Raw genomic sequence first — 27,815 nt, 5'->3', positions numbered from 1 at the left:
TCGCGCCATTGCAAATAAAGACCAGGCATACCCGGTTGCAAGGCATTTCGAGGAAGTCCACAACAGCAACCCGACCCTGATGAATTACTTTGCTATTGACTGCATACCATTGTCCCGTAGAGGGGGCAATAGGGAGAGTGCACTTCGCAAACTAGAGACCAAATATATCCTAGAGCTGAACACCAAGTCTCCCTTTGGATTGAATGCGACCGAAGACTTATACACATGCTTATAAATCATGACTTATGTGTATTTATAGTTTTAGGTCTGACGAATTATGAGCGCTCTGATTCAGTTATCCACTCAAAAAAACTTTAAAGATCTTGTGCACGAAATCACAATATCTTGGTTCTCTTTTATTATTTTTGATTTTGTAAATCACTTGGGTGGTATTTTTTTATTATTTATGATAAATGTTTATCTTCACTAATACACCTCGGAACGCCTAAATGTCTGAGGAATCACTTATTAGTAGTTCGGCCATCGCCCTTTTTTGCTAAAAAAAAAAAATCTTTAGTAAGCTGTGTTTGCCCTCTTGGGCAACATTGAGAAAAGCCCTGTACACAGGGTAACTATACACATAATTGTCCACAGCAGCCATCACAATCTCATATACGATATCATTACCACCATGGTATATAGTGAGTATATGGGGACCCATTGTAAGACACTATGGCTCATGCTTTATATAAATAGCCCCTCATTACATGGACATGCTATTTTGGGATTTTATAATGCATGTCAAACCTCACCCATTTTTCACCATCATATATTGGTGGATAAATGTGAATTTGTTTATTGATTTTATAAATATTGATATAAATAATATTTATATTTTTAAACATTGCTTTGGATTTATAAATTTATATCCATTTACCATGGTCTTTATTTTGTAAATATGAAATTGTTTACTAAAATACGTTTGGCTGCTGTTGTTGCAATACAATGAAATGCTCGGTGATACTTACTTCCGCATCTTTGATCAATTTTAACATGTATAGTCTATTTTCTTTTGTTGTATGGACTTAACACAGCCGAAAACAATGGCATTAGCACTTTAAAAGGGTGATTTGTTCAAATGCAACGCGTCATGTGATCAAGGTCCAGGTGGGACCGAAACGCGTTATGGCGGCTTTGGTGCGGGATATTTGAAAAATAAAATTGGCACAAAGAACTCGTGTTCATCTGCTTGCCGAGAAGCCGAATATATATATATATCACAACTGTCTTGCCTCTTAGGTCACCAATGGCACTCGCCAGAGTAGGTGCAGGATGGTTCATGTTTAAAAAGTTGCACTTTTAATACGTACTTCTCAATGCAATTCTATAATGCGATGAGTTCATGTCAAAGCTTCCACGTTAAAAAAAAAATCACTTTTTAAAATTTTAGTATAGACTTGCTCTTATTTATCTGGTTTTTATTGTATGATTTACATGAAAAACATTTTCAGGGCTTGGATTTTTCAGGGGCTCTTAGAGCCAAGCCACACCCTGGTTCAACACGCCCTGTTAATCTGTTGGCTCGCCTACCACTATCAGTTGGGCACATAACAATAAACAAAGTAAACTGGCTTACCAATACACACTCCCCAGATAAAAACTGGTCTCCCAGCTCTGAACTCCCTCTTCAGAAAAAACAATGTGGTTTGGGAACAACAGTGCTGGATCTAACTTTTCCGTCCAGGTGTGCAAGACTGATCAGGCCAACGTTAGTGTGAGCTGCCAACTTCAGTGCTACTTTAAAAATATTCATGGAGCAAGAAAAATACCTTGAGGTAAAATCTGAGAAGACCCAGATACATCATACAATTGATGTAGCAAGTTCCGGTACTAACAGCCATACAAAGGGATAGGAAGTGGTCAAACAACAAACAAATGTGTGCTCATGTGACAGTTCACTAAAGACTTCTGCCGTCTGTAATGTTACATCCCCTGTAAGCATCTGTTTGTGGCATGTAGTGCTTCAGATTCGCAGGCTGTGTATACCATCTAGTGTTGGGATTGGATGTGTACAGCTTATTTTTCTTCGAAAAAATTCACCTATTAGTGGTAACGAGCCTGGGCGTCTGCTACATTGTTAGATTGTTTTTTCCCTGCACAGAATGCAATATTAGAGAAGGAGCATAAAGACAAAGTAAAGATGACTATGCAAGGCAAAGTATTAGAGATAACGAAAAGAAAGAATATATCTGCAACAACCACAGGCAACCAGGGAGAAGGGCGGGCGAACATGAATCTACAACACTACATGGTAAGAACAGATGCTTACAAGGTAAGTAACATTTGCTGTTCGTGGCATGTGGGGCTGCAGATTATTTGCACAGAATTTAAAGCAATCCAACTAAAAGTGGTGGCTTAGCCGGAGGTTGTGTATTGCTACATGCAATTATACATTGTGAGATAGTGCATTGACCATTAACCATTTTGAATGTACAACATCATTTTGTGCTCTTGCATGGTTTTTTATATGCTTTCTTGCAGCTTCAGAGTGGGATGTTTTAATTTCTTCGCAGCACAGAGCAAAACAGCCCTGCTGGAACAGAACGTGTGGGATGTGCGTTTAAAAATGTGGGAGAGAAATGCACTTCGGTGTCAGCCAAACACTAGAGAGTGGCCAGCTCTGGTGCGTAGACTAGACACAGACTGGTAAGGCCAGCTTGGTTTCCCAAATAGATAAAGGGAGGATGGATTTCTAGAAGTCTCTCAGCGTGTCAGTAAAGGTATTAAAGACAGGAACTCTTGGCAAACAGACAGAAGCTCTCCTGGGTGCAGATGTGTAGCCTAGGGACATGTTTGCTGTCTCAACTGGGACTTTTGGATGACTGAGAAGGGCTTTCCAGAATGAAATGTTTATCTCAATAGGTGATGTATTTGTATTCTTGCCTATTCACTTTGTGTCCTTGCATTTGACAGTGCCTATTCCTTGCATTTTACATTCATTATTACTTGCATGTGTTTTACTATTATATGCTTATGTTTTATTCCGACAAAGAATCATCCAACACCGATCAAGGATCAACAATAAGAACTTAACAGCACCGTTGGTGTCCCACTTTCTACAACACAAGCACTCTGTGAATGACATCAGATGGACCGTGCTTGCTGTAATCAGGGGCGGCAGTGGAGATCCGGACACACGTCTTTCCCAGAAAGAGGCCTACCTCATTCTTAAGTTTGACACAGCGAACTCAGGCCTGAACAAACTGTCCGAACTGGGGAACTTGTAAACCATCCAATTCCTTCAGCCACCTTGCCCTCGCTCCTTACGTGTCTGCACCCCTGTTGAACTGATCTGAGCCGTGCTGCTTCTTGGTTTTTTACCCGTTCGCTCATAAACAATGGTGTTTCTGGCGGGCAACTTAATTTATGCAAAAAAACAATTTCATCCCCTACTTAATTGTCAGTGGCATCCATGCACCCTGAGTAGCTTTATCTATAATGCATATACATGACTGAGTCAGTGCTACCGATTTGTCACCGCAACTTGCAGGGCACCTTTTGTGTCCAGGCGAGGCACCTCTTCCATGTTACGGCTGTGGAACCACAAGTGTATACATATGACTGAGGCAGTGTTGCCGATTCATTACCGTAACCTGCATTGTATCTCCTGTGCTCAGGCGGGGCCCTTTTTCCCTGTAACGGCTGTCGAACTACAAGTACCAGTGACAGCGGAATTTGCAAGTCCTGTCCGCTTTCCATTGCCATGGTTTGAGCCGTCCCAGCTCTTCCTTCTTTTAAATACACCGCAGTCGGCCCGCGGCGGCACACGTCAGATGCCGGCGGTTGCGGAATGGATCGATTGCAGTTTCCGTCCGAGTGAGTATACGATCCATCCGTCTGCAAAATGGTTTTGGAACACTCTAGCTAGGGTTTCTACACGTCCTGTAACATTCTTCGCTTTCCATTTAGTGTCCAAGCGAAGGAGAGCAGTACCCCTTGTGACCTCCGGACTAACTCCCGGGCGTCTCCATCAACGTTTCTTCCTCCCGCTTTCAAGTTCAAGTGCAGGTAGGACAGGTGGTAGCACCTTTTGCATTAATTTGCACTCGTGAGGTACAGCCGAGTTGAGTAGTCCTGACCGTCACCGACCCTTTTTCCCCAGAAATTTCATATCGCGAGAAGCTACATATCACTCTTGCAGCCCCTGCGTGCTTCCTGCAGGTAACTCTTTAAATCTTTCCTTTCCAGTCAGAGAGGTCACTAATATATTATCGCAACACAATATTTACACCAAATCCAATGTCTTACAGAAAAGTATTCACCCAGTCACGTCCTGAGGAGAACCTTGTAATCATCAATGGTTCGAAACGCGTTGACCCCCAGCCTGTGACAAGGAAGAAGGGTGCAGCCAGGGAATAATTAATATTACTCTCTTTGGTCCCAGCGGTTCAATCCTTAAAACACCTAATCACAGGTTCTTTGAGATAGGCAGGCAGTTTCATTGCATTCCTGTTTCCGCCTGTCCATTGGTATACAATTTAAAGGACTGGTTCTTTTTGGGAAATGTTTTTTATGTTTCAATTTGCATTGTATGTAGTAATTTGTTTCGGTGTCCTGAATTTTGAGTATCTATTGTGAACATTTTCTACACTTGTATATATTGCGCACATAAATGTCTGTATGTTGATTCGATTGTTTTGACAAATATGCCTTTGAAGACATACTGATAAATCAATGAAATTAAATCAAAAATGAAAATAAATTTTCTTTAAACAAACCTGTGGTTCACGCAGCACAGACAGGCTGGGTGTGTCCTAAATAATTATAAAGTAAACCTGATTAGCCACTGTGTTCTGTTTAGCGATTGCTGAGGTCCAGGCTGGTCAGTGACAGGACCCAAAACCTTCTTTTGTTGATTATGTTTTATTCCTGGCATTGGACAGTTGGATTACTTGCGAGTGTTTTATTATTACCTGCTTGTGCACACACACACACACACACATCTATACACACACACACACATTGATTTGCATGTTGTTTTACCAGTTTCATTTGACCTCTGGGAAAGTCTACCTTTTACAGAGAGTTGTATTATGAAAAACATTTGAAACTGCCTCATTTAGTGAGTGCTGAGTTTCTTTTCCAAGTGTTTCTTCCCGCTTCACAAGTGCCTCATCTTGGGGGTGCAGACTTTCTTATTTTGGAGTGTAAAGCAAGAAATGTTGGTACCTGAAGTGGGGTAAGATTTAAAAGGGAAAGGGGACAATGTTTTCTAAAAAGTCAAAGCCAGTGGCAGATTCCCAGATACTAAAGAAGATACTGGGGTGGGAAGACGTCCCTTGTGTATGTATAGCAGAGGATGGGCAAACACATGTATTTAATTGTTTGCAGAAAGTTTCCTTTGAAGAGGAAAAGAGCTTAGCACTTCAGGGAAAAAAGGTTGGATTCTTTTATGTGTCTTTTGTAGAATGTATGAAAAATTTGCTCAGGTGGAGCGTGAACATTACCAAACACAACAGCAGTTGATTCAAGCTAAAAAATAATTCGAATATGTTAATGTGTCAAAATAAATTGTTACAAGACAGCGCCAAAGCGAGATGGTGTGCGCGTGATGCAGTATAACTTACCAGACTTTTCAGATAGCCAGAGTGATTTGGAAGAAAGAACTGTTGTCCATGCACAGCCAGTGCTCCAACAAAAGTTGCAGGTTAATTCCCAATACCAGTGGGAGGTTTTAATGAATTGCTGGAGGACTTTACTCAGCAAGAGAATAAATACATTTTAGACAGATTTCAACAGAAACCAGGGGAGTCTTTGTTAATGTGGATGGTGCGCTTGTTTGATTTAGGAGTCTCTGAAGTGATGTTAGACTGAGAAGATGCTGCAAAGGTTTGTACACTTAGCACTGACCCCACTATACAGGAGCAGTTTACGAGTTATGCAGGTGATCAGAAAAGTAAGGAAGAAATGATGAAAAATGCTATTTTTAAACATGATTCTGAGTGGGGAGAGCAGCAGCAATGTGCTTTTGAGTTGACAAAAGAGGCTATACGATATGCTTTAGATGTGTGGCCAATACAAGAAGGAGACACCTTACATGTGACAGTTCAAGGGCAGTATGCCAATTAGAGTATGTGGCAAAAACAAGGAAAGTAGAGTGTGCTCCTGGGATTTTGGACTAAAACATTGCCAGATGTTAGAGAGTGGTAAACTCCCTTTGAAAAACAGTTGCTGTAGTGTTACTGTGCTCTGATGCATACTGGGCAGATGACAATAGGGCATAATGTAATTTTGAGACTTGAAATTCCTCTAATGCATTGGGTGATGAGTTCCTCTAGGTCACACGGACATGCACAAGAAGCAAATGTGATCAAGTGGAAGTGGTACATACAGAATAGGGCCCGGGTGGGTCCATCAGAAACTGTGGTTTTGAATAAGCTGGTGGCGCAGGCCCCAATGGAAGATAGAGGTGTACCAGAATGTGCCCAAGACACAGGAGTCCCCCGTGAAGTAGGGTGAGACGGCTGCAGCATTGTCTTCAGAAGACAAGAGGCTTGTGTGGTTTACTGATGGCTCAGCCAGGTATTGTAGGAAGCTGGATCTGTACATACTATACAAAAGTAAGATATAGTGTGCACAGAGTCCAGTAGAACCGCAAAGGTAGGCAGTGGTAATAGTAGACAATACCTTACTCTCTATTTGTGGTAGTGTGGGCGAGCAGCAAGACTTTATCAGAGGGTAGTGTTAGGCAATCGTCGGAATCCCATGGAGGGCGATGAGAATATTTCAGGCTTTTTGCAAGGTAGTACATTCCCCTTTTCGCGTCATTCGAAATATTGGGTACATGTTTCTACAATCAAATATGGGTCACTGGAAGGAATACTATTTTACGAGCACACGAGGATTGGAGTGGTTTTGAATTTGTTTTGAAGTTTATTAGAGCCCAAAGTTTACTATGGACTTTGAGTGATAATCAAGAGCCCTGAGGAAGTTGAACAATTTCTTTTTGAACGAAACGCGCTGGCTGAACGACTTGTGTATTTATGTCATGAAATGATACTACGATCGTTTAAAAAGAAATATGAAATACAATGTGTTATTTTGAGATGCACATTTACAATATCATTTGAATCTGAATACTTTCCTGGTGCACCATTCCATTTGAAATATCACTATAGCAAAGTAAGGTATAGTGTGCACAGAGTCCAGTGGAACCCCAAAGGTAGGCAGAGGTAAAAGTAGATGATACCTTACTCTCCATTTGTGGTAGTGTGAGAGAGCAGTAAGGTTTTATCAGAGGGTAGTGTTAAGCATTTATTGTACACACCCAGGCAAGAAATGAGGTCACATACTCAAAGAATGAACTCAGACCAATTTTGTTTGTACAAATATTATTTAGTTATTTTATTTCTAGAACCAATCCAGGCCTGGTGCAGGTAAGTGACATAATACTTTGCAATATTTATGCAGTTAAATAGTTTGAATGCAGTGTAAAGCAATTGGATTGGTTATAGGCAAGTCATTTGTTTATAAAACAGTTTGAATTACTTTTCAAGTTTCTTTTCAGATTACTTTTTAAATTACTTTTTCTACTCAGAGTGATATGCCTAGCTATCACATTGGACATTTCCTAGAGAAAATGTAAGTACATCAGTTTTGGTACATTTGCAGTGTCTTAGGGTTTCATACAAACCTACCCAACTTCTAGTACTTAGGTTTTGGAGCTGGTATTCTGGGGTTAGAACCAGTGTTCCCCCAGCGTCGAGGATGCACTCTCAAAGCACCCTCAGCTGCACTAGCGTTGCCAGGTGCAGAGTGCTGACGCCTAATGTTATCCAATTGGGGCTGGGGGCCTCCTGTTGGTGGCTGCTCACAAGCAGGCCACAAGGTTGTGGGAGTAAAGCTACTGGACTACAATACATACACACTAACCTCAGCAGATGCCTAGGGTGGTAACCAGAGGCTCGGGGCTAAGGGGCAAGACAGCCTCCACTCTACTATGAATCCACAAAAGAAGACAGCCCCTAGATGGTGTTCCTAAAGGTATCTACAGAGTTAGGGGGAGGTGCGTTGCCAATGGGGGCATCTCATAAAAAGGTACGGACTGGCCTCACACAACCGCCCGGTGTCATGCTTCATCATCGGCTGTACTATATCATTTTTGTAGATCTCTGATCTGCTTTCAATGCATTTCCCAGAGAATCCTTATGGAGTAGGTTGGTGGAGATGGGGACCCCTGCTTATCTCTTAAAAGTCATCATTAGGTTACATTCCTAGAACTATGCACAGGTTAGATGTGAACCACAGGGTGAGTTAACTGACAATTCCTGTAAATCAGAGAGTGAGTCAGGGGTGTGTATTGGCCCCAACCCTCATGCTCCTCTACAATAGCGATGTAGTATCGCATCTGGAGAATTGTGAGGGTGATGTTCTGTGCCTAGCCAGGGTTAAGATCCTAGCCCTACTGTTTGCAGATACAGATGATACCCTTTTTCTATCCAAATCCCCTAGTGGTATATAAAACGCTCTAGGATTGCTTTGGGGCCTTCTGCAGGCAGTGGGGACTGGAGATCAGCCTCAGCAAGACCAAATATACGGTATAAAATTTCTTCTCAACATCCCGTACGAATCCTACCCGCAAAGATACAAGTTTGGAAAATATTTGGGCGTGCAACTAACTGGGGGGTCATTCTTTCAGAACATTTTGACTGGACATTTTATGTCCAGAAGCACAGACTTAAGCTCAAGCTTTATTGTGGGGGTATTTTAAGGGTGCAGCGTACTTATACATATCACCCAATCACCCCAGCCCTTGAGATCTGTAGGTATAAGTCTCTGGGGGCCTCATTATATGGTGGAGAAATGTGGGGCCATTTAGAGGTTAGGGCTTTTGAGTTAGTAGAAAAAAAGGTTCATGAGAAGCTTAAGTAACAGCCCAGTAAACACCCTCTCTGCCCACTACGATTAGATTATGGGCTAAGGTGTGTTAATGATATTGTGGGCTTGAAACCACTACAGTATTGGTTGAGACTGTGGTTAGCTCCTGAGCTCATATCCTTCTGAAGATGTAATGGGGCTGCCAAGGGCCAGTACGAACCTCTGGCTTAGGGTTGTCAAGGATAGTCTGAGGCAGATGGGGCTTGAGAATCTCATCTACACCAGCAGATGTTGTATCAGTCCCAAAACCGATATTAAAAGGTGCCTTTTGACACCACGTAGACCAGCATACCCCAAGCTCTTCTAGGGTGGGTTCCATCACTACTTTCGTTTTTTAGTTCAAAATGGACTATTGTCTGGAACCCTTTTTGGATGAGGTTGAGACTCCCCAAGCTAGAACTTTGCACATCAAATTCTGTTTAGGGATTTTACCCATTTGTTCCTTTACTGCTGCATGGAAGCGTGGATACTCCCACTCTATTAGAACGTATCCCTTCTGTTCTGGAGTGGTAGAAATAGTTAAACATGTACTTCTAGTTTGTGCAGCCTACCACTGGTACAGGAAAAAGAGAATTGTGTCTGTTTGTCGCAACCTGTGTTTTAGTAACTACAAGTGTGTTTTTTAGAAACTACACCAGGCAGTGTATCGTCCTTGCTGTCTGAAGGTTTCTGATGTACATGTGGAGGTTAAGACAGAAGAAGGCGCCCACGTGATGAAGTAAGCTTTCTACTTGTTGTATTTATATTTTTTATGTGCATTTTATCTTGGACCTTTTTCATAACCTGTATTGTGCCAGGATTTCAGATGTACTATAAATTATAATCGAGATGTTATGCTTACATTGTTTTTATGTATTTTAAGCATGTACTTTTATAGCCGCTCAGCCTAAATAAAGATTCTTTGAGCGATATTATCCAAGACAGCCATGGAAGCCCACTTTTTTTCTTTACTTCAGTGAACAAAGTAGGGGGGGTTTGGCGGGCAGGTTTAGTTTAGCGATAGCCAGCGTGCCAACCTACCTTGGAAACAATATGTCCCTTGTGTGGCTTGGAGTAGGACACCCATAGCTGAAGGCTTTTGTCTTGTTAATATAATACACTAGCACCCTCGTGACCTTTAAAGTATGCAGAGCACATTCCACTACAGTCTCTAGGTGCATAAAGAAAACTGAAAGCTCTATTTTCTGATTAAGGTGAAAAATGAAAAACACTTTAGGGAGGAATTTGAGACTTGTTCTGAAAAACACTATCATGATGAACTTGAAAGGAAGGCTCTTCCAAGGTAAGAGTGTGTACCTCACAGCCTCGCCTGAGGGAAGTGATGGCAACAAAGAAAGCTACCTTTCAAGAAATGAATCGCTATGGGCAAGAGTGTAGTGGTTTAAAAGGAGGGCCCATGAGTCTTGTCAGAATGATATTAAGATTCTGCACAGGAGCAGGAAGCGTCCGGGGTGGGATAATCCTTTTGAGGCCTTCTATGGAAGCCTTAATGACTGGTATAAAGTATGTTGTCTATTTTGTAAGTAGGCGGCAACAGCAGCCAGATTTAATCAAATGGAAGTGTAGGCGAAGCCTGACCTCTACATACAGGTGAAGGAGGTAATGTCCTGCAGAGATGCTGAGAGAGGATTGATCTTTTCAGGGAGACAGTAGTGTATGAACAGTTTCCATTTGACTGCATAGCAGGCTATGGTAGAAGTCCTCCCGAGAATAGAGATGTATTCCTTCCAGTAGGTTAAGGTATCTAAACTCTAAGACCTCAGGAGTCAAATCACAAGGTTAAGTTTCTGAGAGCTGGGGTGCCTGAGAATGTTGCAGTGTTGCATAATAAGTACTGGGCTGTTGGGGAGTTTCTTGTTGGGCACTCGAGAGAGCTCGAGCAAGGTAGTGTACCATGGTTGACATGCCCAGGTTGGTGCCACTAAGCGGAGAGTGAGCGATGTCTATCTCAGCCTCCGGAACACAAACGGCCAGCCCCGAAGTTTCAGCATTTTGCATGTTTGGCGGTGGCGAACAGGTCTATATGATGAAACCGTCAACGTTGGCAGTATGGGAGTAGGACTTGGGGGTGGGGTTCCCATTCATGGACTTGTTAATGCGTCCTGCTGAGAAGGTCTGCCAGATCGTTGTCCACCCCAGGAATGTAATGGATAAGCAGGTGTACTCTGATGTATTGCCCACCGCCAAGTGCTCCGGGCTACAATCGACAACTGTAGCGGAGGTGTGCATTTTAGTTTTTGTACGGAAAACATTGCAGTCATGTTATCGGTTTGAACTAAGACTATTTTGTCCTCTATGAGAAGATGGAAGGACCGGAGAGCAAGTTGAATAGCAAGGAACTCCAGGTGAATGATGTAGAGGAATTGCTTGACAGATGTCCACTTCCCCTGTACAGTAACACGTTTGAGATGCACATCTCAGCTGGAAAGCAAACTGTTTGAGGTGATTGTCTCATGTGGGGTCAGGTCTAGGAAGAGCCGCCCCTGCACCAGGTTATGTTTCTCCACTCCAGAGAGCAATGTGTGCGGCCCCAAACCAACACTAGTTTCTCTAGATGATCCTCCGACTGAGACCCCTTACAATGGGTCCATATGAAGTCTAGTGTGAGAAGCTATGTGTATGCAAGATGCTATTATTTCTAGCATTCGCATCACATTTCTGACTGTTACTGGATGATCTGGCGGAAAAAGAGTTAGAAGGTTTTGAAATGCCAGCACTCTAGCTGGACTGGGGTAAGCTTTCTCCATTCATGAGTCTAGAATGGCCCAGAGAAAAGGTTACACTTGAAGGGGATGGAGGTGAGGTTTGGTGAGATTGATCGCAAAGCCTAGACTGTGCAAAGTCTGAATAGGGGTCTGGGTGTGCTCTAGGCATATCTGCTGCATGGCGCTCTTGAACAGCCAGTCGCCTATGTAAGGAAACACATGGATGCCACTCCTCTGGAGATGAGCTGCCACCACGGCCAGAAATTTGGTAAAGACCCTGGGGAAGAGGTAACCCCACACGGAAGCACTTTGAACTGGTAATGTGGTTCAAGGGTAATGGGGTCCTCTCACCATAAACCACTGGTATCTTTGATGTACTGGGTGGATGGGTATGTGAAAGCAGGTGTTCTTCAGACCGAAGGCTGTCATTAAGTCCCCTTGCGGCAGTAGTGGTATGACGTCTTGTAGAGTCACCACCTTTCAATCTTTCAGCACTTCCTTCGCCACCAAGGCTCTAACCATCAAGTGTTTTAGCTACTTTTTGAATGCTCATCTGTGCCTTACCCTTCTCCTATACCAGGCTGCATGATGAAGTACCCACACCACTTCCAAATATGCCTCATCTCCCAAAGAGAGGTGTTCCCACAGTCTTTGCTTTTTGCAGTAGCCTCCACCTAGATTAGACCGGATCCATGAAGGAAACTGGACTGTAAAGATTTTGGGGGTAGATGATGGGTAAACAGTATGACAGAACACAAAACAGAGGTATATAGAACAATAGTCCACAACGGAAGGTGGAGAAAGCTTAAGTCAGCTTTAATGGACACAGAACAAAAAAATCTATATAATATGCAGTTACACTAGTTTGCTCCATGAAATTCACTGTATTCTTAAAGAGCAGTCAATGAACATACTCACTGATGGGTACAAATACAGGAGGTACTTCTCTTACTGCACTGCAGAGCATTTTCCCTTCTTCCAGCAAGGCTACAAGCTCGGGCTTTGGAAAATCATAACCTGAGAGAAAAAATGACACAATTGAGTGATATACTGTTCTTTATGGTACCAATATACATGTGATTAGGACCTAGACCTTACCATTAAATATTTGTATGCAACAGTGGTTCGCAAGCATGAGTAGTCTCAGATCCACAAGCTGTGAATTACTTCTAGGAATCCATAGCTCTGAATATTGAAACCATTTAATGCAGGTTGACACGCATACAGAAGAATGAGTTATTGCTCATGTGAACGAAGCAAGAATATTCCTAGGTAATGGCTCCTAGAGGTTTCACACAGCTGAGAAATGCACAGCTGAGACAAATGCTGAACAGGGGAGATTAAGACAGGGCCGTGGGAATGCAGACTGGGCACAAAAATGTACCTTCCTTAAGTATTATTGGGACAGTAAGTCCCTTGCATGGTCAGGGATATGTGTACCCATGCCCGAGTGTCCCAATTGCAATGATCTCAAGATCTCTGGTACTGATTTGTTGTCATCATGGGCCAACACGGTTCATGCATGTGGGTCATGACATAGGCCTATTTCACTGATTGAGGTCGTTTTGGACTGAGATGGACGACCAAAGCGCTACCCTCAATAGTGGTGCAATACTCCTGCTTTTGCCAGGAGTTTAGCGGCACAAGCACACTGCATACCTTATAGTGAACAGTACAAGAGTATAGGCCTTCTTACCTGTGTCACAGGATCACTCATGTAAAGTTGTACTATTTTGTGCTTAACTCACCCTTGGTGTACATAAGGCTCATATGTAGTGATGGTCAGATAAGTCTGTTAAATTCATGTATTGGGTGTATATGTGCCTGTGAATGGTACAATTCATGGGTGATTCAGCACTGTGCAGTGTGTGATATGCAAGTATGCCTGTGAATGGTACAATGCATGGAAGATGTAGTGATGTTTAGTGCCTGTAGGATATATGCATGTGCTGGGTGTATGTGTGCCAGTGAATGGCACAATAAGTGAAAGACACTATTCAATGTTCCATTTTGGGGACCCTTGGCTATCTGAAGGAGCATGAGGTGGTAGAGGAATCCCCCCAGACAAATTTGTTGATTGCTGCATTGCTTTGAGTTGGGTGGGACATGCTGAAGGAAAGGAGAGGCAGGCTCTTCAGTATACTTCAAAGGGTGCTCTTTGATTCATAGAGAAGTCACTGGGAAAGGGACTAAGAACATCGCAGAAAGGAGAAAGGGCTGATAAGAGAATAAATAGTCAGGCTGAGGCCCTGTGGTAACATTTTGATAACCATATAACTGTGGCTAACATCTATGAGTGAACACTAGCCACTTCCATGGCCTATGTTGAGGGGCTATCAGATGTGGAGTCTTTCCTGCTGTGACAGACTGCTTTCTGAAGGAAGCGATACAAAAGGGGATGATGGACGGAGCGTTTGAACACATCAAACACTCACCCCCAGTCAACTGATCTGGGTTTAATCCATCACCATTCTTTAGTTCACTCAGCCACCCCAGTTCAGACATGGCTATATGCAAATCAGTCTGACCCTGTGCTGATGAGGATTATGAATCCGAAACCGGTCCCAGGATGCTTGTTTCCGGTCCATGGAAGACATGGCTTGGCAGTTCGGGCTGGACTGTTCCCATGAGGCACAGGGTCAGACTGATTTGCATATAGCCATGTCTGAAATGAGGTGGCAGAGTGGGCTAAAGAATGGTGATGAATTAAACCCAGATCAGTTGACTGGGGGTGAGTGTTTGATTTGCTCAAACACTCCATCCATCATCCCCTTTTGTATCGCTTTCTGAAGGAAGGGCAGAGAAGAGGTGAGGGCACTTCAAAAGGAAGCAGACCAAGATAAACTTCAAAGACTTGGACTCTAAATTGTTTCACTGGTTTATCGACTTTAGTCTGGCTGTGGCCCTGCTAATCAGGACCACAGCCTAGCTGTTCTCTTTCTAAAGTGATTACCTGTACATTAGGTACACTCCAGATTGGTTACTGAGTCACCCTTATGTGTCCCTAGTATATGGTACCTTAGGTACCAAGAGCATAGGTACCCCAGAGGCATACCAGGGGCTGAAGCATGTATTATGCCACCCCTGGGAAGCCTTCCAAAATGGCACCACAGGTCTGCTACTGCAGCCTGGGTAAGGTGGTACTTTTACCCCTTACTTAGATTATGAGAGATATATATATATATAGATATATATATATATATATATACATACACACATATACATACACACATATACATATACACTCTAGGTAGTTATAGTTAGGACCTAGTTTCCATAGGAAATCCACAACATTCTATTTGGAGTAACTTTGGCGCTGGTGGACGAATCTTCGCGAATTTCTCAAAGAAAATGGCCTGCTCCGCTCCTTCCCTGAAAGTTTGGGGGTGATTCGTCAAGCAGGGGCCGAGAAAAAAGGGGGCTCCCAAAAGGTGTTCTAACCATGCAATTTTCCATTGGGACCTTCAGCCAGGGCTACAGACCGAACGGCTGAACCGAATTACACCAAATTTGGCAGAGAGGTAGGGTTCGGTTCGTAGATTGTGCTTTTTGATAAATGGTGTAAATCCGTTCAGTAGTTCCTGAGAAAAGTAAAATAATAGCGATATCTACAGACGAAGTACAGCACGCGTACGGAAATCCGTACAATTACGAGCACGAGCTGCATGCTGATTGGATGTCAACTGTCTGTCAACACTCCAAACCAGGAAGTGTGGGCAGCCATCTTGTGCCTCGGTAGCACCGAGTCACAAGAAAACAGTAAAACAAAGTTGAAAAATAAGGAAAGGGAGTAGGGTAGAAACATGTTGACCCTCTAGGCCTGCTCAGGGGGTCTCACAAGGATGTTTAGCCGCAAATGTATTTATTTCCTTTTAAATAAAAACCACGGTGTACGCGTATTGTACTCGTACGCGGTGGAAAAGGGAAAAAAAACTAGAAGTTCGTTTTAGTCCTAATTAGCTCCCGGGGGGCAAATCCCAGGGGCAATTTGTTTCTATAATGGGGGGCTTGGTAGTGTCCAACAGGAAGAAAAGAATGAAAGAAAAAGTAATGTCGAGGACAGTGATGCTCATGCTTCCTGCGTTTTATCAGGTCAATAGACTGTTTCCCCTAACACAAAAGTTTATTGCAATAAATGTATAGAATTTTAACTTGAGCAAAATCAGGATGAATTTGTGTGCGTGGACTGTTTGCTGAAAATGCTGGTGCAGCAGTTGATGTGCTTGGTGCAGTAGCAGGTGGGTTGTCCTTCAACCTCTGTGTTGCAGCTTGAGCAAAGTTGTTGGGGTGTAAGTTCTTTACGTGTCGCTCCACATTTGCTGTGCTAAAGGAGTATTTTTGAGATGGATCACCCCTTGAAAGAGTTTGGAAAATTTTACAGGTTACTTTTGGAGCATTAACCTTTTTTTGCCCTTCTGGAAAAGTAAAAAACTGCCAAATGAGATCTTCTTTCCTCTTCTTTGGAGTTTCTTTAGGAATGAAATATTCTTCTGAAGAATGGCTGGAAGATGAGTCCATTGCTGTTAATATGGTAAACTTCGTTCTACTTGACAAGATTCTCAGAAGAGATGTTTCTTTTTAGAAAGTCAAAGTAGAATTTTAAAAATGGGACGGAAGTTTCAACAGTTGTAATAGGAAGTGTTATGAACCAATGAAATTTCTTCTTTTAAAGTCACATGGCATTGTGTACGGTTACGCTGTTATTACGGTGTTCTTAGGATGCGAGTACGCCTGACTTTTCACTGCGATTGGTGTAATTGCTTTTAAAAGTAATGTAGGATTATTGGAACTTAAAAATTTTTTTTTCATAATTATCCTAGATAATGTGTTCTGTTAGTATGTTCAATAAATGCATAAATATATGTTTTTAAACAATTAAAAACATTTGCGTCTTTGCGTACGGGGCGCCGTACATGATGTCACACGGAAGCTTTGATGTGACGCTCAACGTGAAAGCGTATTCTAGCGTATGGTGAGAATGATTAGCAGTACAAACTATGGTGCAATCACTCTCACTGTCAAATCAGAGCACAGGGCGCGCTATGAGAATGGTTAGAAGTAGTCACTCACTGGAGATCCGATTCAGCTGCGTGGCTTATCCACGGTATCATAACGTTACTTTTTAGCCTGTTTAAGTTTGAGGTTTGCATGTAATACTGTGGTATAGGCAGATATGGATGTTTAGGCAGCGCTTATCTCCATTAAGCTTGGTTATTATCATTTACATATAGGTGTCTGAGGGAGGGAAAAGAAGTCTATGTGAATGGCGAGGATTGCACAATAGCACCACATCACTCCTTAATTTGTAGACACATACAATTGCATGGCTCTTGTAATCAAGTAGCGCCTAATTTGGTGTGAGTTTGGAAAGGCACTGCGACACCTGCTATCATACTATCGTTCAGTTTACTGGAAACGTGAGTTATTTAATTTGAAATAATGCAGATTGTTGTGCAATGTTACCAGGCATCGGTTACATGATTACGGTAATGGAGCGTGTGGTTTGCTAAAAAAAGTTGTGTTTACTCCTCTGCATGGGAAGCTGGATGTTTCCATCTGGCCGTCGATTCCGACCTTGAAAGCAGAATCAACCAAGTGAGCCGTACAAGAGAGCTATTGTCTCAAAAAGAGGCCGCTCTTACATCTGCTAGAGAAACATTTGTCCTTCATGTAGTAAACACCCGCACAGAAGTGCATGATTTATTAAATACAGATGTGCCTTTGTATTTTGGGGAGTTAATTCAAAGTGTCTTTAATGCGTCCTTGACTACGGGGTACTTACTTTTTAAAGTTAGAAGCAGTGGTCTTGTGAGTTCTTTTCAAACTATAATTGGTGTCTTTTCGGCATTTTTTCATTCGATCTTTTCCAGCACCTCTGGTGGATTCCCTTTAATAGTCGCATTAGTTGCCGGTGTGCTTCTATTAATTTGTTTACTTAAATATGGATGCACATCCTCCAGCACACGACAATGTTTCTCGGCTGTTGCTGCTCCGCAACCAAATGCTTAGTTATTTCGGAGCGCTGCCTGTGGCTACACTGAGTGCAGCTTATGGATTATCGTTTCGATTCTCCTTTTTCACATGCGTTCAACCTGTCTTCCATTGCCTGAGCTGCGATTTCGACTGGGCCCTGGATATGTGTCTCTGCAATACAGTGTCTCCCAACGCGGATTATGACCAGCTGATGAGCCCCTTAGTGGTTCATGACTTGCTTTGTTCTGGCGGCTGGATTATGGATTTAGCAGCGATACATGGAATAATGGGACGTTGGAATGTTTTTGCAGCAGCGCATGACTTCTTGGCACGCAGTTACATTGAAGATGACCCGAGTTTTCCTCCGATGGTGATAGAGGCTCCGGTCGTTGAGGAACATGTATGTTCATTCTCACTATTGAATTGGATGGCTGAAATGTTTTCAGATGAGAACAATGACTTCCTCTTGGAGGCTGTTGCTACATACTGTGCTTATACGTTGTATTAAGACTCTTTGATTTTTCTACCTATTCTTTATTATTTAGTTACTGTTTTCTATCAAACAGCGAATCATTTTTTTATACAAATTTGAACTTGACTCTGCTTTTCAGGCTTGGACTCTGTGTTCCTAGTTCGCCCACGTTTAGATCACGTGGTTCTATCGAGGGAGGGTGTCGTGGGCTGAGCCTTGCACTCACACCGTGTTAAGTTAGCATGGGTTCATAAGAAGCTTAAAACACCATTTTTGCTTTCCTGCTCTGCTTTGCACACAACACGCAATTTGGATATTGTTTAGAGAAGGCTGAGTATTTTGTTTCACATGAGAATAATTTGTCATGCTACATTTCTAGACTGCCTCGCTAGTTTAGTGTGTATAGTGAGAGCATGGAACATCAAGGTTATCTTGGATACTGTGTCTGTTATTTGGAATGATCCTCGCACGTTCGATCTATAACACATATGGAGGTGTGGCCACGTCTGATACTGGCGCGTTTAATAATGCATTGTGGAGGCATAATTAGACACAGTTGGAGAACATTGGTATCCTGACAGTTTGAGCAGAACTCAATGTGATCCACTACTGCTGAGTACCAGAGGTATGGGACCGTCCATGTAATCCTATGAGACCTTCTGTAGTTATAAACTAACCTGGTAGGTAGGGAGGGTGAAATGTAGGTATATTTTAAACCTGTTTCCCGTTAGCAATATAAGATGCTTTCTCACTTTGTATTATATGGGATAGTAACAATGCTGACAACCTTGTTTCTGATAATATGTTTGGTTGTATTATCTAAGGTACTGTGCATGAGATTACGGCGTTAGAAATAATCATTTCAAACTTGCACGTGTCTTTATTTACTCCTTGTTTTGGACTGGTGTAAGATTATAACGAAAGAGTGCTCTTTTTATCTACCTTACTTGAGGTAATCAGTCTCATGTTCTGGGTTGACTAGTCATTGGTGTTTTTTTTATAGGACGAAGAACCAATGAGTCACTGATTGCTAGTCTGGTAGGGGGTTTGGGTACTAAGATGGGTTTTTGGTACACCGTAATTCACTGAGGTCCTAAGTCTTTATGCACAGTTCTGTGTAGGGGCACAATTCCTGCAACAGTAGTTACAACAAAAAGGCTCGATAAAGGGCCTTGAGTTTGAATCAGAATATGACATTGAAGAATAATTGATAAACCCAGCCAAGAAAGGGAGCAAGTGTGCAAAGTTACAATGTCTTCGGCTGGGGTACTGGTTACAATAAAAATGCTCGATAAAGGCCTGTACTTTGAATAGGTAGATGAAATAGAAGAATAGTTGATAATCACAGCTAATGTATGCAGCAAGTAGTTGTGTGTATGTGTGGATGATGTGTTGATTGAATGAAAGATGAAAAAGGTGAAAAGTAAGAAAGGTTGGAGACATGCATACTACACCCACTGCCTTGTTAGTGAAGAGAATCTTTGGATTTCCAGCTCATTACACAGATAGGGTGTTGAATTCCACAGTGGGAACAAGAGAAACGAGTAGCACATCTAAGGAAGCAAGCTAGTGCATAAAGTACACACAGTGTGCGGTAGTAAGGATGGAAGAAAGGATGGAAATTATCCACTGCTATTGGTGGGTAGTAGTTACGAAGAAGGCTGAATAAAGGGCCTTGACTGAATTAAAGAAGAATAATTGATAAGCCCTACCAAGAAAGGCAGTAAGTAGGTGTGTGTATTTGTGGATGATGTGTTGATTGAGCGGAAAATGAAGAAGGTGAAAAATAAGGGAGGCTGCAGAGATGCAAACTTTCCAATTCTTTGTAAGGGATGTGGGTGTTTAGTTTTCCAGTGCGTATGTATATGTATATGTATATGTATATGTATATATATATATATATATATATATATATATATATATATATATATATATATATATATATATATATATATATATATTCATTGAAAAAACCATAGGTTGTAGCCTCGTTATAGTTAGGAATTAGCATTTAAAAAACCTTAGAAATTCACTGAAAAAAACATAGGTTTCAGGCACGTTATAGGTAGGAATTATCATTAAAAAAACCTTGGAAATTCACTGAAAAACCCATAGGTTTTACACGTTCTAGTTAGCTGGACATTTCACTCATACAAAACCTTTGAAATTACCCCGTTATAGTTAGTTCAGCTAACTATAACTTGCGTGCCCGCAATGTACTGCTGATGACGTCACATATTACATCACTCATGACATGGTCAGTGACATCACTCATGACATCTCAAATGACATAACTGATGACATCATCCTTGTGAAAGAGTGGCAGACCTCCTCTCACCCCAATATAACCTTTGATACACATTCAAAAATAAAAACTACATTTTTTTAAATGGAGATACCAATACCAGTTACAACAACCTATTAGGTAATTCCAACATCTACATAGACATCTACTCATTCACCAACAGTTCTATATACTCACTCATACATGTAGTCACTCATCATATGTACTCATACAACTACACATCCTGTTACACACCGATACTCATCCATATAGTTACTCACACACATACTCACACATGCAAATAAACTATCAAACATCCATTTATTTGCATATACAGCTATACACACACAACTACACTTACTTTTTCAGAAACGTACACATACTTACTCTCTTAAACAATCAGTTATAGAAACACATACTTATTTATACAGGAACTTTTCCTATCTGTCACGGTCATATATCCTTACTTATATACATGAATACTCACACATACTAGTTTAAAACCGATGTACTTACTCAAAGACACTATTGAGGCAGTCATTCACTCACTAACACACCCATACACACATTAATCCACCCGTACAGTCCTGCACACATGCTGTCTTCAAAACACATACAAACAGTGAGTCAGTCATTCATGCATCTGTGCCCTAAGTAATACCCCCCACCAAACCATACAGACACTCATTCTGATACTCAAAAAAACAACTAATAACCCATATAGACACTCGTGTAGCTACTCACCAACCCATGCAGCCACTTATACACAAAGTGAGACACTGATAGATATTTACAAATTTAAACATTACTCGCTAATACATGTATTCACTAAGATACACTTAATAAGTCAGTTATACAATGAAATTTACCCAAAAAGAACATACATTTAGACACTTATTTACCCATTTATTCTTCCATTGACCTTTAGATATACATATATAAAAAGGTTTATTTTTCAGAAAGACACACATTCACTGGATGATGTCATCAGTGATGTCATTTGAGATGTCATCAGTGATGTCATGAGTGATGTCACTGACCATGTCATGAGTGATGTAATATGTGAGGTCATCAGCAGTGCATTGCGGGCGCGCAAGTTATAGTTAGCTGAACTAACTATAACGGGGGAATTTCAAAGGTTTTGTTTACACACCGCTTGCAGGTTTTCATAACACATAAATACAAGCATTGAAAATGCAATAGGTCTCGCAATAGAATAGTTAGAAATTTTTCGTTTTGCAAATGGAAGAGTGGTGTTGCGTGGATGAGTGGTGTTGCGTGGATGAGTGGTGTTGCGTGGGTGAGTGGTGTTGCGTGGGTGAGTGGTGTTGCGCGTGTGAGTGGTGTTGCGCGTGTGAGTGGTGTTGCGCGTGTGAGTGGCGTTGCGCGTGTGAGTGGCGTTGCGCGTGTGAGTGGCGTTGCGCGTGTGAGTGGCGTTGCGCGTGTGAGTGGCGTTGCGCGTGTGAGTGGCGTTGCGCGTGTGAGTGGCGTTGCGCGTGTGAGTGGCGTTGCGCGTGTGAGTGGCGTTGCGCGTGTGAGTGGCGTTGCGCGTGTGAGTGGCGTTGCGCGTGTGAGTGGCGTTGCGCGTGTGAGTGGCGTTGCGCGTGTGAGTGGCGTTGCGCGTGTGAGTGGCGTTGCGCGTGTGAGTGGCGTTGCGCGTGTGAGTGGCGTTGCGCGTGTGAGTGGCGTTGCGCGTGTGAGTGGCGTTGCGCGTGTGAGTGGCGTTGCGCGTGTGAGTGGCGTTGCGCGTGTGAGTGGCGTTGCGCGTGTGAGTGGCGTTGCGCGTGTGAGTGGCGTTGCGCGTGTGAGTGGCGTTGCGCGTGTGAGTGGCGTTGCGCGTGTGAGTGGCGTTGCGCGTGTGAGTGGCGTTGCGCGTGTGAGTGGCGTTGCGCGTGTGAGTGGCGTTGCGCGTGTGAGTGGCGTTGCGCGTGTGAGTGGCGTTGCGCGTGTGAGTGGCGTTGCGCGTGTGAGTGGCGTTGCGCGTGTGAGTGGCGTTGCGCGTGTGAGTGGCGTTGCGCGTGTGAGTGGCGTTGCGCGTGTGAGTGGCGTTGCGCGTGTGAGTGGCGTTGCGCGTGTGAGTGGCGTTGCGCGTGTGAGTGGCGTTGCGCGTGTGAGTGGCGTTGCGCGTGTGAGTGGCGTTGCGCGTGTGAGTGGCGTTGCGCGTGTGAGTGGCGTAGCGCGTGTGAGTGGCGTAGCGCGTGTGAGTGGCGTAGCGTGGATGAGTAGAGTAAAGACCGACGCCAATAAACTGAGGAAGATACTGGCAGGCATATCAGCACAGGGGCAGAGAGTGACCGTCAGTCAGCGGTGGACCACAAACAGAAAGCAACAGGAACCGAGTGCCTGACAAATACACACCGATAGCTGCAGCGAAGTGGAAGCAGTGGAAACTGACAGCTGCTTAGATAACCCCCAAGAGGCTGAAAGGCACAGGGGCGCAGGCGGGCAGAGGCCAATCGACGGAGAGAGAAAAAAGATAGACGAAAAAAAAAAACAAGCAGTAAAGGTTTGCGGATAGGTGCGAACCTAATACGTCAGAGAGAGAAGGAGAAAGGCAGAGCTGGTACTAGAAAGGAAAAAAAAAAAATAGTCAGAAAGAAAGATAGAGGCTGGGGAAGACAAATGGAAAGAGAGATGCGATGTCAGAGAGGTTGGGGCTCAGATTTGCATGCAGCCCCTGGAGAAGCCCGCTTGTGGGGACTGGGAGGAAGGGTGATGAGACGCAGGCCCTGCAGTGAATAATTATGGGAGGAGAGATGCTGGCCTGAGGCAGAGCGCACGCTGGGGGAAGGAGGCTGGGCTGCCTTTGATGTGGTAGAGGGAGGGGGTGGGCTGCCTGGTTAGTGCGTGTGTCAGATGGAGAGTGAGAGCAATGAAGTTTGAAAGGGATGGTATCACTGAGTTCTGTAAGCACGACAAACATGCACACCCACATCCGACATGAGTTGCTTTCCATATCATTAACTTGACATGAGCTGTAGACGCAATAGCAAGAACGTCAATGTTATGACTGTTAATATTGTAGCTATTATACATTCATACTTCCGTTCTAAATTGCTATACATTTCTGCCTGATGGTGGGAGCTGGTAGCACGCGCAAGCCAAGCGGCGGCTTTCAGGTTTCATCCTTGTTAAAAAAAATTGCCTTGCCTGGGGCTATTTGTCAGGGAAGCCTCTGCAAGAGCATCGCCTGCATTACTGATGCACACATATACAAGTGTGCCATGGAGGCCCGAGGCTAAGTGATCTGGCTGTCGGGATTTGCCGGGATGCCAGTCCAGTCTATGAAGCGTTTCCAGGAACCACGAGAGAGGAGGGAGATTCTGGAAGCTGAGGGCAAGCAGCAGAGAGCAGTCACCAGGAAGAGGCGTGAGGTGGGCCAAGGGGAGCATGGAGTGGAGGGGGTGAGAATACTGGGTAAGTTGAGGGCGAGAGAGGAGGAGCATGGGTCAACGGAGAGGAGTGAATGCGGGAGTCGGCTTGATAGAGGGCAGAAGGGGACTGAAGAGGATGAGAGGAAAACATGGGCAGAATGCAGGAACAAGCTGCGAACAAAGCATCCGAAAGCAGCCTAAAGGGGAGAAAGGAGGGGTGAGTGTAAGCCGAGGTCACACGGCGGGCAGGGGAGGGGGCGGAGCGGGGAGAGCGAGAGCGGCATGTGGGTGTGAAGAAGCCGGGCGTGAAGAAGCCGGGCCTTTGAAGTGAAGCTAAGCTTCACTTCAAAGGTGTCGGAGGAATGCGGGCGGCTGTGCACGCGCTTTTAAGCTCAATGCACATGCGCATTGAGCTTAAAAGTCACGGGCACTGCAAGGAATCGCCACGATTCCTTGCTTGTTAGTTAAAGCGTGGTTAGGCCGCAATAGGCTCGCAAGCTCGATGCGCATGCGCATCGACAGGCGAGACCTAAAAAGGCATAGTCATTTACAATGCCAACAGCTCAAACTCTTGCAAATGCGAGACCTATTGCATTGCAAATGCTTGTCATTTTATGCCTCCTCTAAGAGTAACATTAAGAGCACCTAAAGGTGAGTACTAAACAATCTATCAAAATACACTCCATCTTCAAAGGGGTAAACGTGAATAAATCAAGCCCGACCAGGAATGCTTTGGGTACATCTTCAGACAGGGTATCTGCCACCTCTTGGAAGTTGAATGATGTGACGTGGCCATAGTTTTCGACAAGTCCCAGAGTTATGAATCTCGCTAGGCATGGTGAGATCACACAGAGGGTCATGTCCAGCAAACTACTGTGGGCCTTCCATGAGGCAAGTCAGAGTGGGCATGAATAAAAGGCAACAAGAGGCCTTCAGAAGCTTCACTGCTGACCAATACCACTAACACTAAATCAAGACAAATGAAATGGCAATATTGGGCGGTAGCTGTCACTTTGATCTGTACATTGACGAACACCCTTTCATCTCTGATCACAAACCATGAATGCCACTGTTCCTGGCCAAAGCTGTCCTCCACAAGCTGGGGTATATTTTGACCATGCATGGATTGCTGGGTACAATAAAGAGTGCCTTTTCAAAGAAGAGAATTTTAGCGATACATTGAGACCCTGGGAATTGACAAACAAAAAACCAAATACGCTGGCTGGTCAATTGGGAGGTGAAAAGGCTCATGCCTAAGATTGAGACAATGTTTTGTATCAAATTCTTTTACAGAAAATACACCAGAAACATTAATGGTAGAATAACCCATGGTAGCAACTATTTTTCATTGCTGTGCATGGAGTCTGGCACTCCCTGAATCCTCAGAAGTGAAGGAAACAATTATGAAAGTCAGAAAGCATGCCCAACACGGCCTGAGGGGCTACCCCTGTTGCCCTGAGTTGACTTCCGGTTTAGTTTCTGGGCCTCTGCCTCCTCTGATTGTGTGATTGCCTCGCCCCCATCGAGGTCCAGCCTAACTCTGCTTCCTTATTATACGCCAACTGTCGTGAGGGTTTGGGTGTTGGGCTGAGCTGCTGCTTTTGCCCGTTCTGCCCACTTTTGAGATTTTCAGTGGTCTGGTGGCGAGCGGCCATTTTCACCAGGTCTCGCGGGCCCCTTCGGGGCTCACCATTCAAAATGACTACCAGGCCTGACAACGAGAAGCGGAAGACTAAAACGCCTCTACGTGGGGGACCGATTCAAACCAACGTCATGGATCGCTATACCCAACCCAAGGGGTCCCCCAGTGGCGCCAGTCGAGCTTTGGAGGGCCCCAATGATGACCCGACTGCGTTGACCGAATTGACTCTGCAGGATGTCATGGGCGCCATTGCCAATATGAAGGCTTCCATTGGTCAGCAATATGAGGCTCTCGCTCTCAAATTTGACACTGTAGCAGTTGATGTTACTTTGATCAGAGCTGATTTGTCAAAGACCAATGAAAGGGTCAAGTCTCTAGACCTGAAGCCTTCTAGCCTCACGAGCGATGTATCTGATCTGCAGTCGGAAGTTGGAAGCTTGCGCTCCTCCAACGATCTCATGGCCCACCGACTGGGGGATTTTGAAAACAGGGCCCGACGCAACAACATACGCCTTATTGGGGTCCCTGAAACTTCGGGTGCTCTGGCAACTGATCTCCTTGTGGAAGACATCGTCTTGAATCACCTTGCCCCTACAGGCCTGAGTAAATTCTTTGCCGTGGAGCGTGCCCATCGAGTGCCGGGCGGAAAACCGAAATCGGGCGCCTCACCGAGCCCCATCATCGCCAGGATCTTCAATTTTAGGGACAGAGACACTATACTGCAGGCCTCGAGAGTAAGTGGCCCCGTAAAATTCGAGAACATGACGGTGAGTTTCTACCCGGACTTCACTCAGCTTGTTCAGAGGCAAAGGATGGGGTTTCAGGGAGTGAAGCGAAGGCTGAGAAACTTGGGCCTGAAATATGCAATGCTATTTCCAACCAGGCTGCGTGTCGAATACGAAGACCGGACTTTCTTCTTTGATCGTCCTGACGGAGTTAGTGACTGGCTGGATACCCTTCCCAAACAGACGGACTCAACCGGGCATCCGGGTGGAGCAGAGGGCGGCGTATTGGAACAAGGGTGACATTATGATTCCTGATTTCTGAACATTCACGTGTTATTCGGCTGGGTTCGATACTTCTTCTATTACTGTGTTCTATTGCCATATACCTGAGGGTGGCGGGGGAGTGGGACTCTCTCCTCCTCAGGGGTTTCTTTTTGTAGACTAGTTTAATGATAGGGCGACAGGCACACTGCAAGTTGGGGTGGCTTTTGAGTCTAACGCAGGGGTGCAGGGTAGGGGGCGTTGTAACGGGTTCTAATTGGGGGGTGAAGAGGGTTCCTGGGTGTTTGTGAGTTTCTTTCAAGGCAACGTATCGTATTTCTTCTTGATCAGGTCATTGTGTTCGTTATGGGGTGGATTCAGCACTTCTTTCTGGGATGGGGGTTAGTGGGTAGAAACTAATGTGTTGGAATGTCAATGGGTTGGGGGATAGGATAAAACGGGGTGTGGTGTTAGTTATTGTGGCGCCTCTCCCCCGATATTGTGTTGTTGCAGGAAACGCATCTGGTTGGGAACACATGCCATGCATCGGCGAGGGTATCGTCTTGTGGCACACTCTGGCTTCACCTCTGGTTCTAGGGGTGTGGGTATCCTCGTCAGGTCCTCCCTCCCTTTGGCAATCGATGATGTGATTCTTGACGACAGGGGGCGCTATGCTGCTCTCACTGGTGGATGAGAGGGGAGGACTGTCTCATTTGTTACTGTCTATATCCCGCCGGGTCTACAGACCTCGACTTTTGCGGATCTTGGGCGTGTAGTACTGGGGCTCCCTGAGGGCATCTTGGTGATGGGCGGAGACTTCAATTCGGTTGTCTCCAGTAACGTAGATCGCTACCCCCCCCAGGGAGCTTACCAAGTCGCAATCCTGGTTGAGTGGGTTCTTGGAGACACTGGGTCTGGTAGACTGTTGGAGGTTGCTGCACCCGGATCAGGTGCAATACACCTTCCACTCTGGAGCCCATGGCAGTCTGTCCAGACTCGACTATGTTCTGGTGCCGGCGGCGCTGTCCTCCTCCATCGGGGAGGTGAGGCACCTCGCCTGGGGCATATCCGACCACTCCCCAGTGTGGCTTAGCATGGATACTACTAAGAGTAATGAGGGACGGGTCGCCCCAATAAACCCCTGGTTTCTTCGCAATCCCAAGACCCATGCTGAGTTGATGAAATCCCTCGATCATTATTTTGTTGACAATGTGGGGTCTGTGTCATCTGCTGTATCGTTGTGGGAATCTTTTAAGACTGTGATACGTGGGCAGGTGTTATCTCTAATCGCTAACGCCAAGAAAGGTAAACATGAAGAGGTGGTCCGTTTGGAGGCGGAGATAGCCGAGCTGGAGAGTGACTTGGAGCGCGGAGTGTCCCGTGCCAAGCTTCAGTCCCTCAGCCTCAAACAATTAGATTATAGGACCCTGGTTACTGATGCTGCTAAGGTCATGAGCAGGGAACAGCAGGGCAGACTTTATGATGTTGGGGATAAGGCGGGT

At 44.3% G+C, this 27,815-nt stretch overlaps 1 protein-coding gene across 2 annotated transcripts in view; it reads right to left on the bottom strand.

The window, feature by feature from the left end:
* The window catches only part of LOC144783789 (uncharacterized), a 226,454-nt gene that overhangs the window by 15,318 nt on the left and 183,321 nt on the right, over nt 1-27,815 (bottom strand). For both annotated transcript variants that reach the window (XM_078662488.1, XM_078662489.1), the window contains exon 4: nt 12,501-12,599. In XM_078662488.1, coding sequence (XP_078518614.1) covers nt 12,501-12,599 — 99 coding nt within the window. The remainder of the gene's footprint in view (nt 1-12,500; nt 12,600-27,815) is intronic.

This window comes from Lissotriton helveticus, chromosome 10 (assembly GCF_964261635.1).
Source record: "Lissotriton helveticus chromosome 10, aLisHel1.1, whole genome shotgun sequence".
NCBI classification, from domain to species: Eukaryota; Metazoa; Chordata; class Amphibia; order Caudata; family Salamandridae; genus Lissotriton; species Lissotriton helveticus.
Note: the sequence above shows the minus strand (reverse complement) of the source record. Positions and strands in the feature narration are given on the sequence as shown.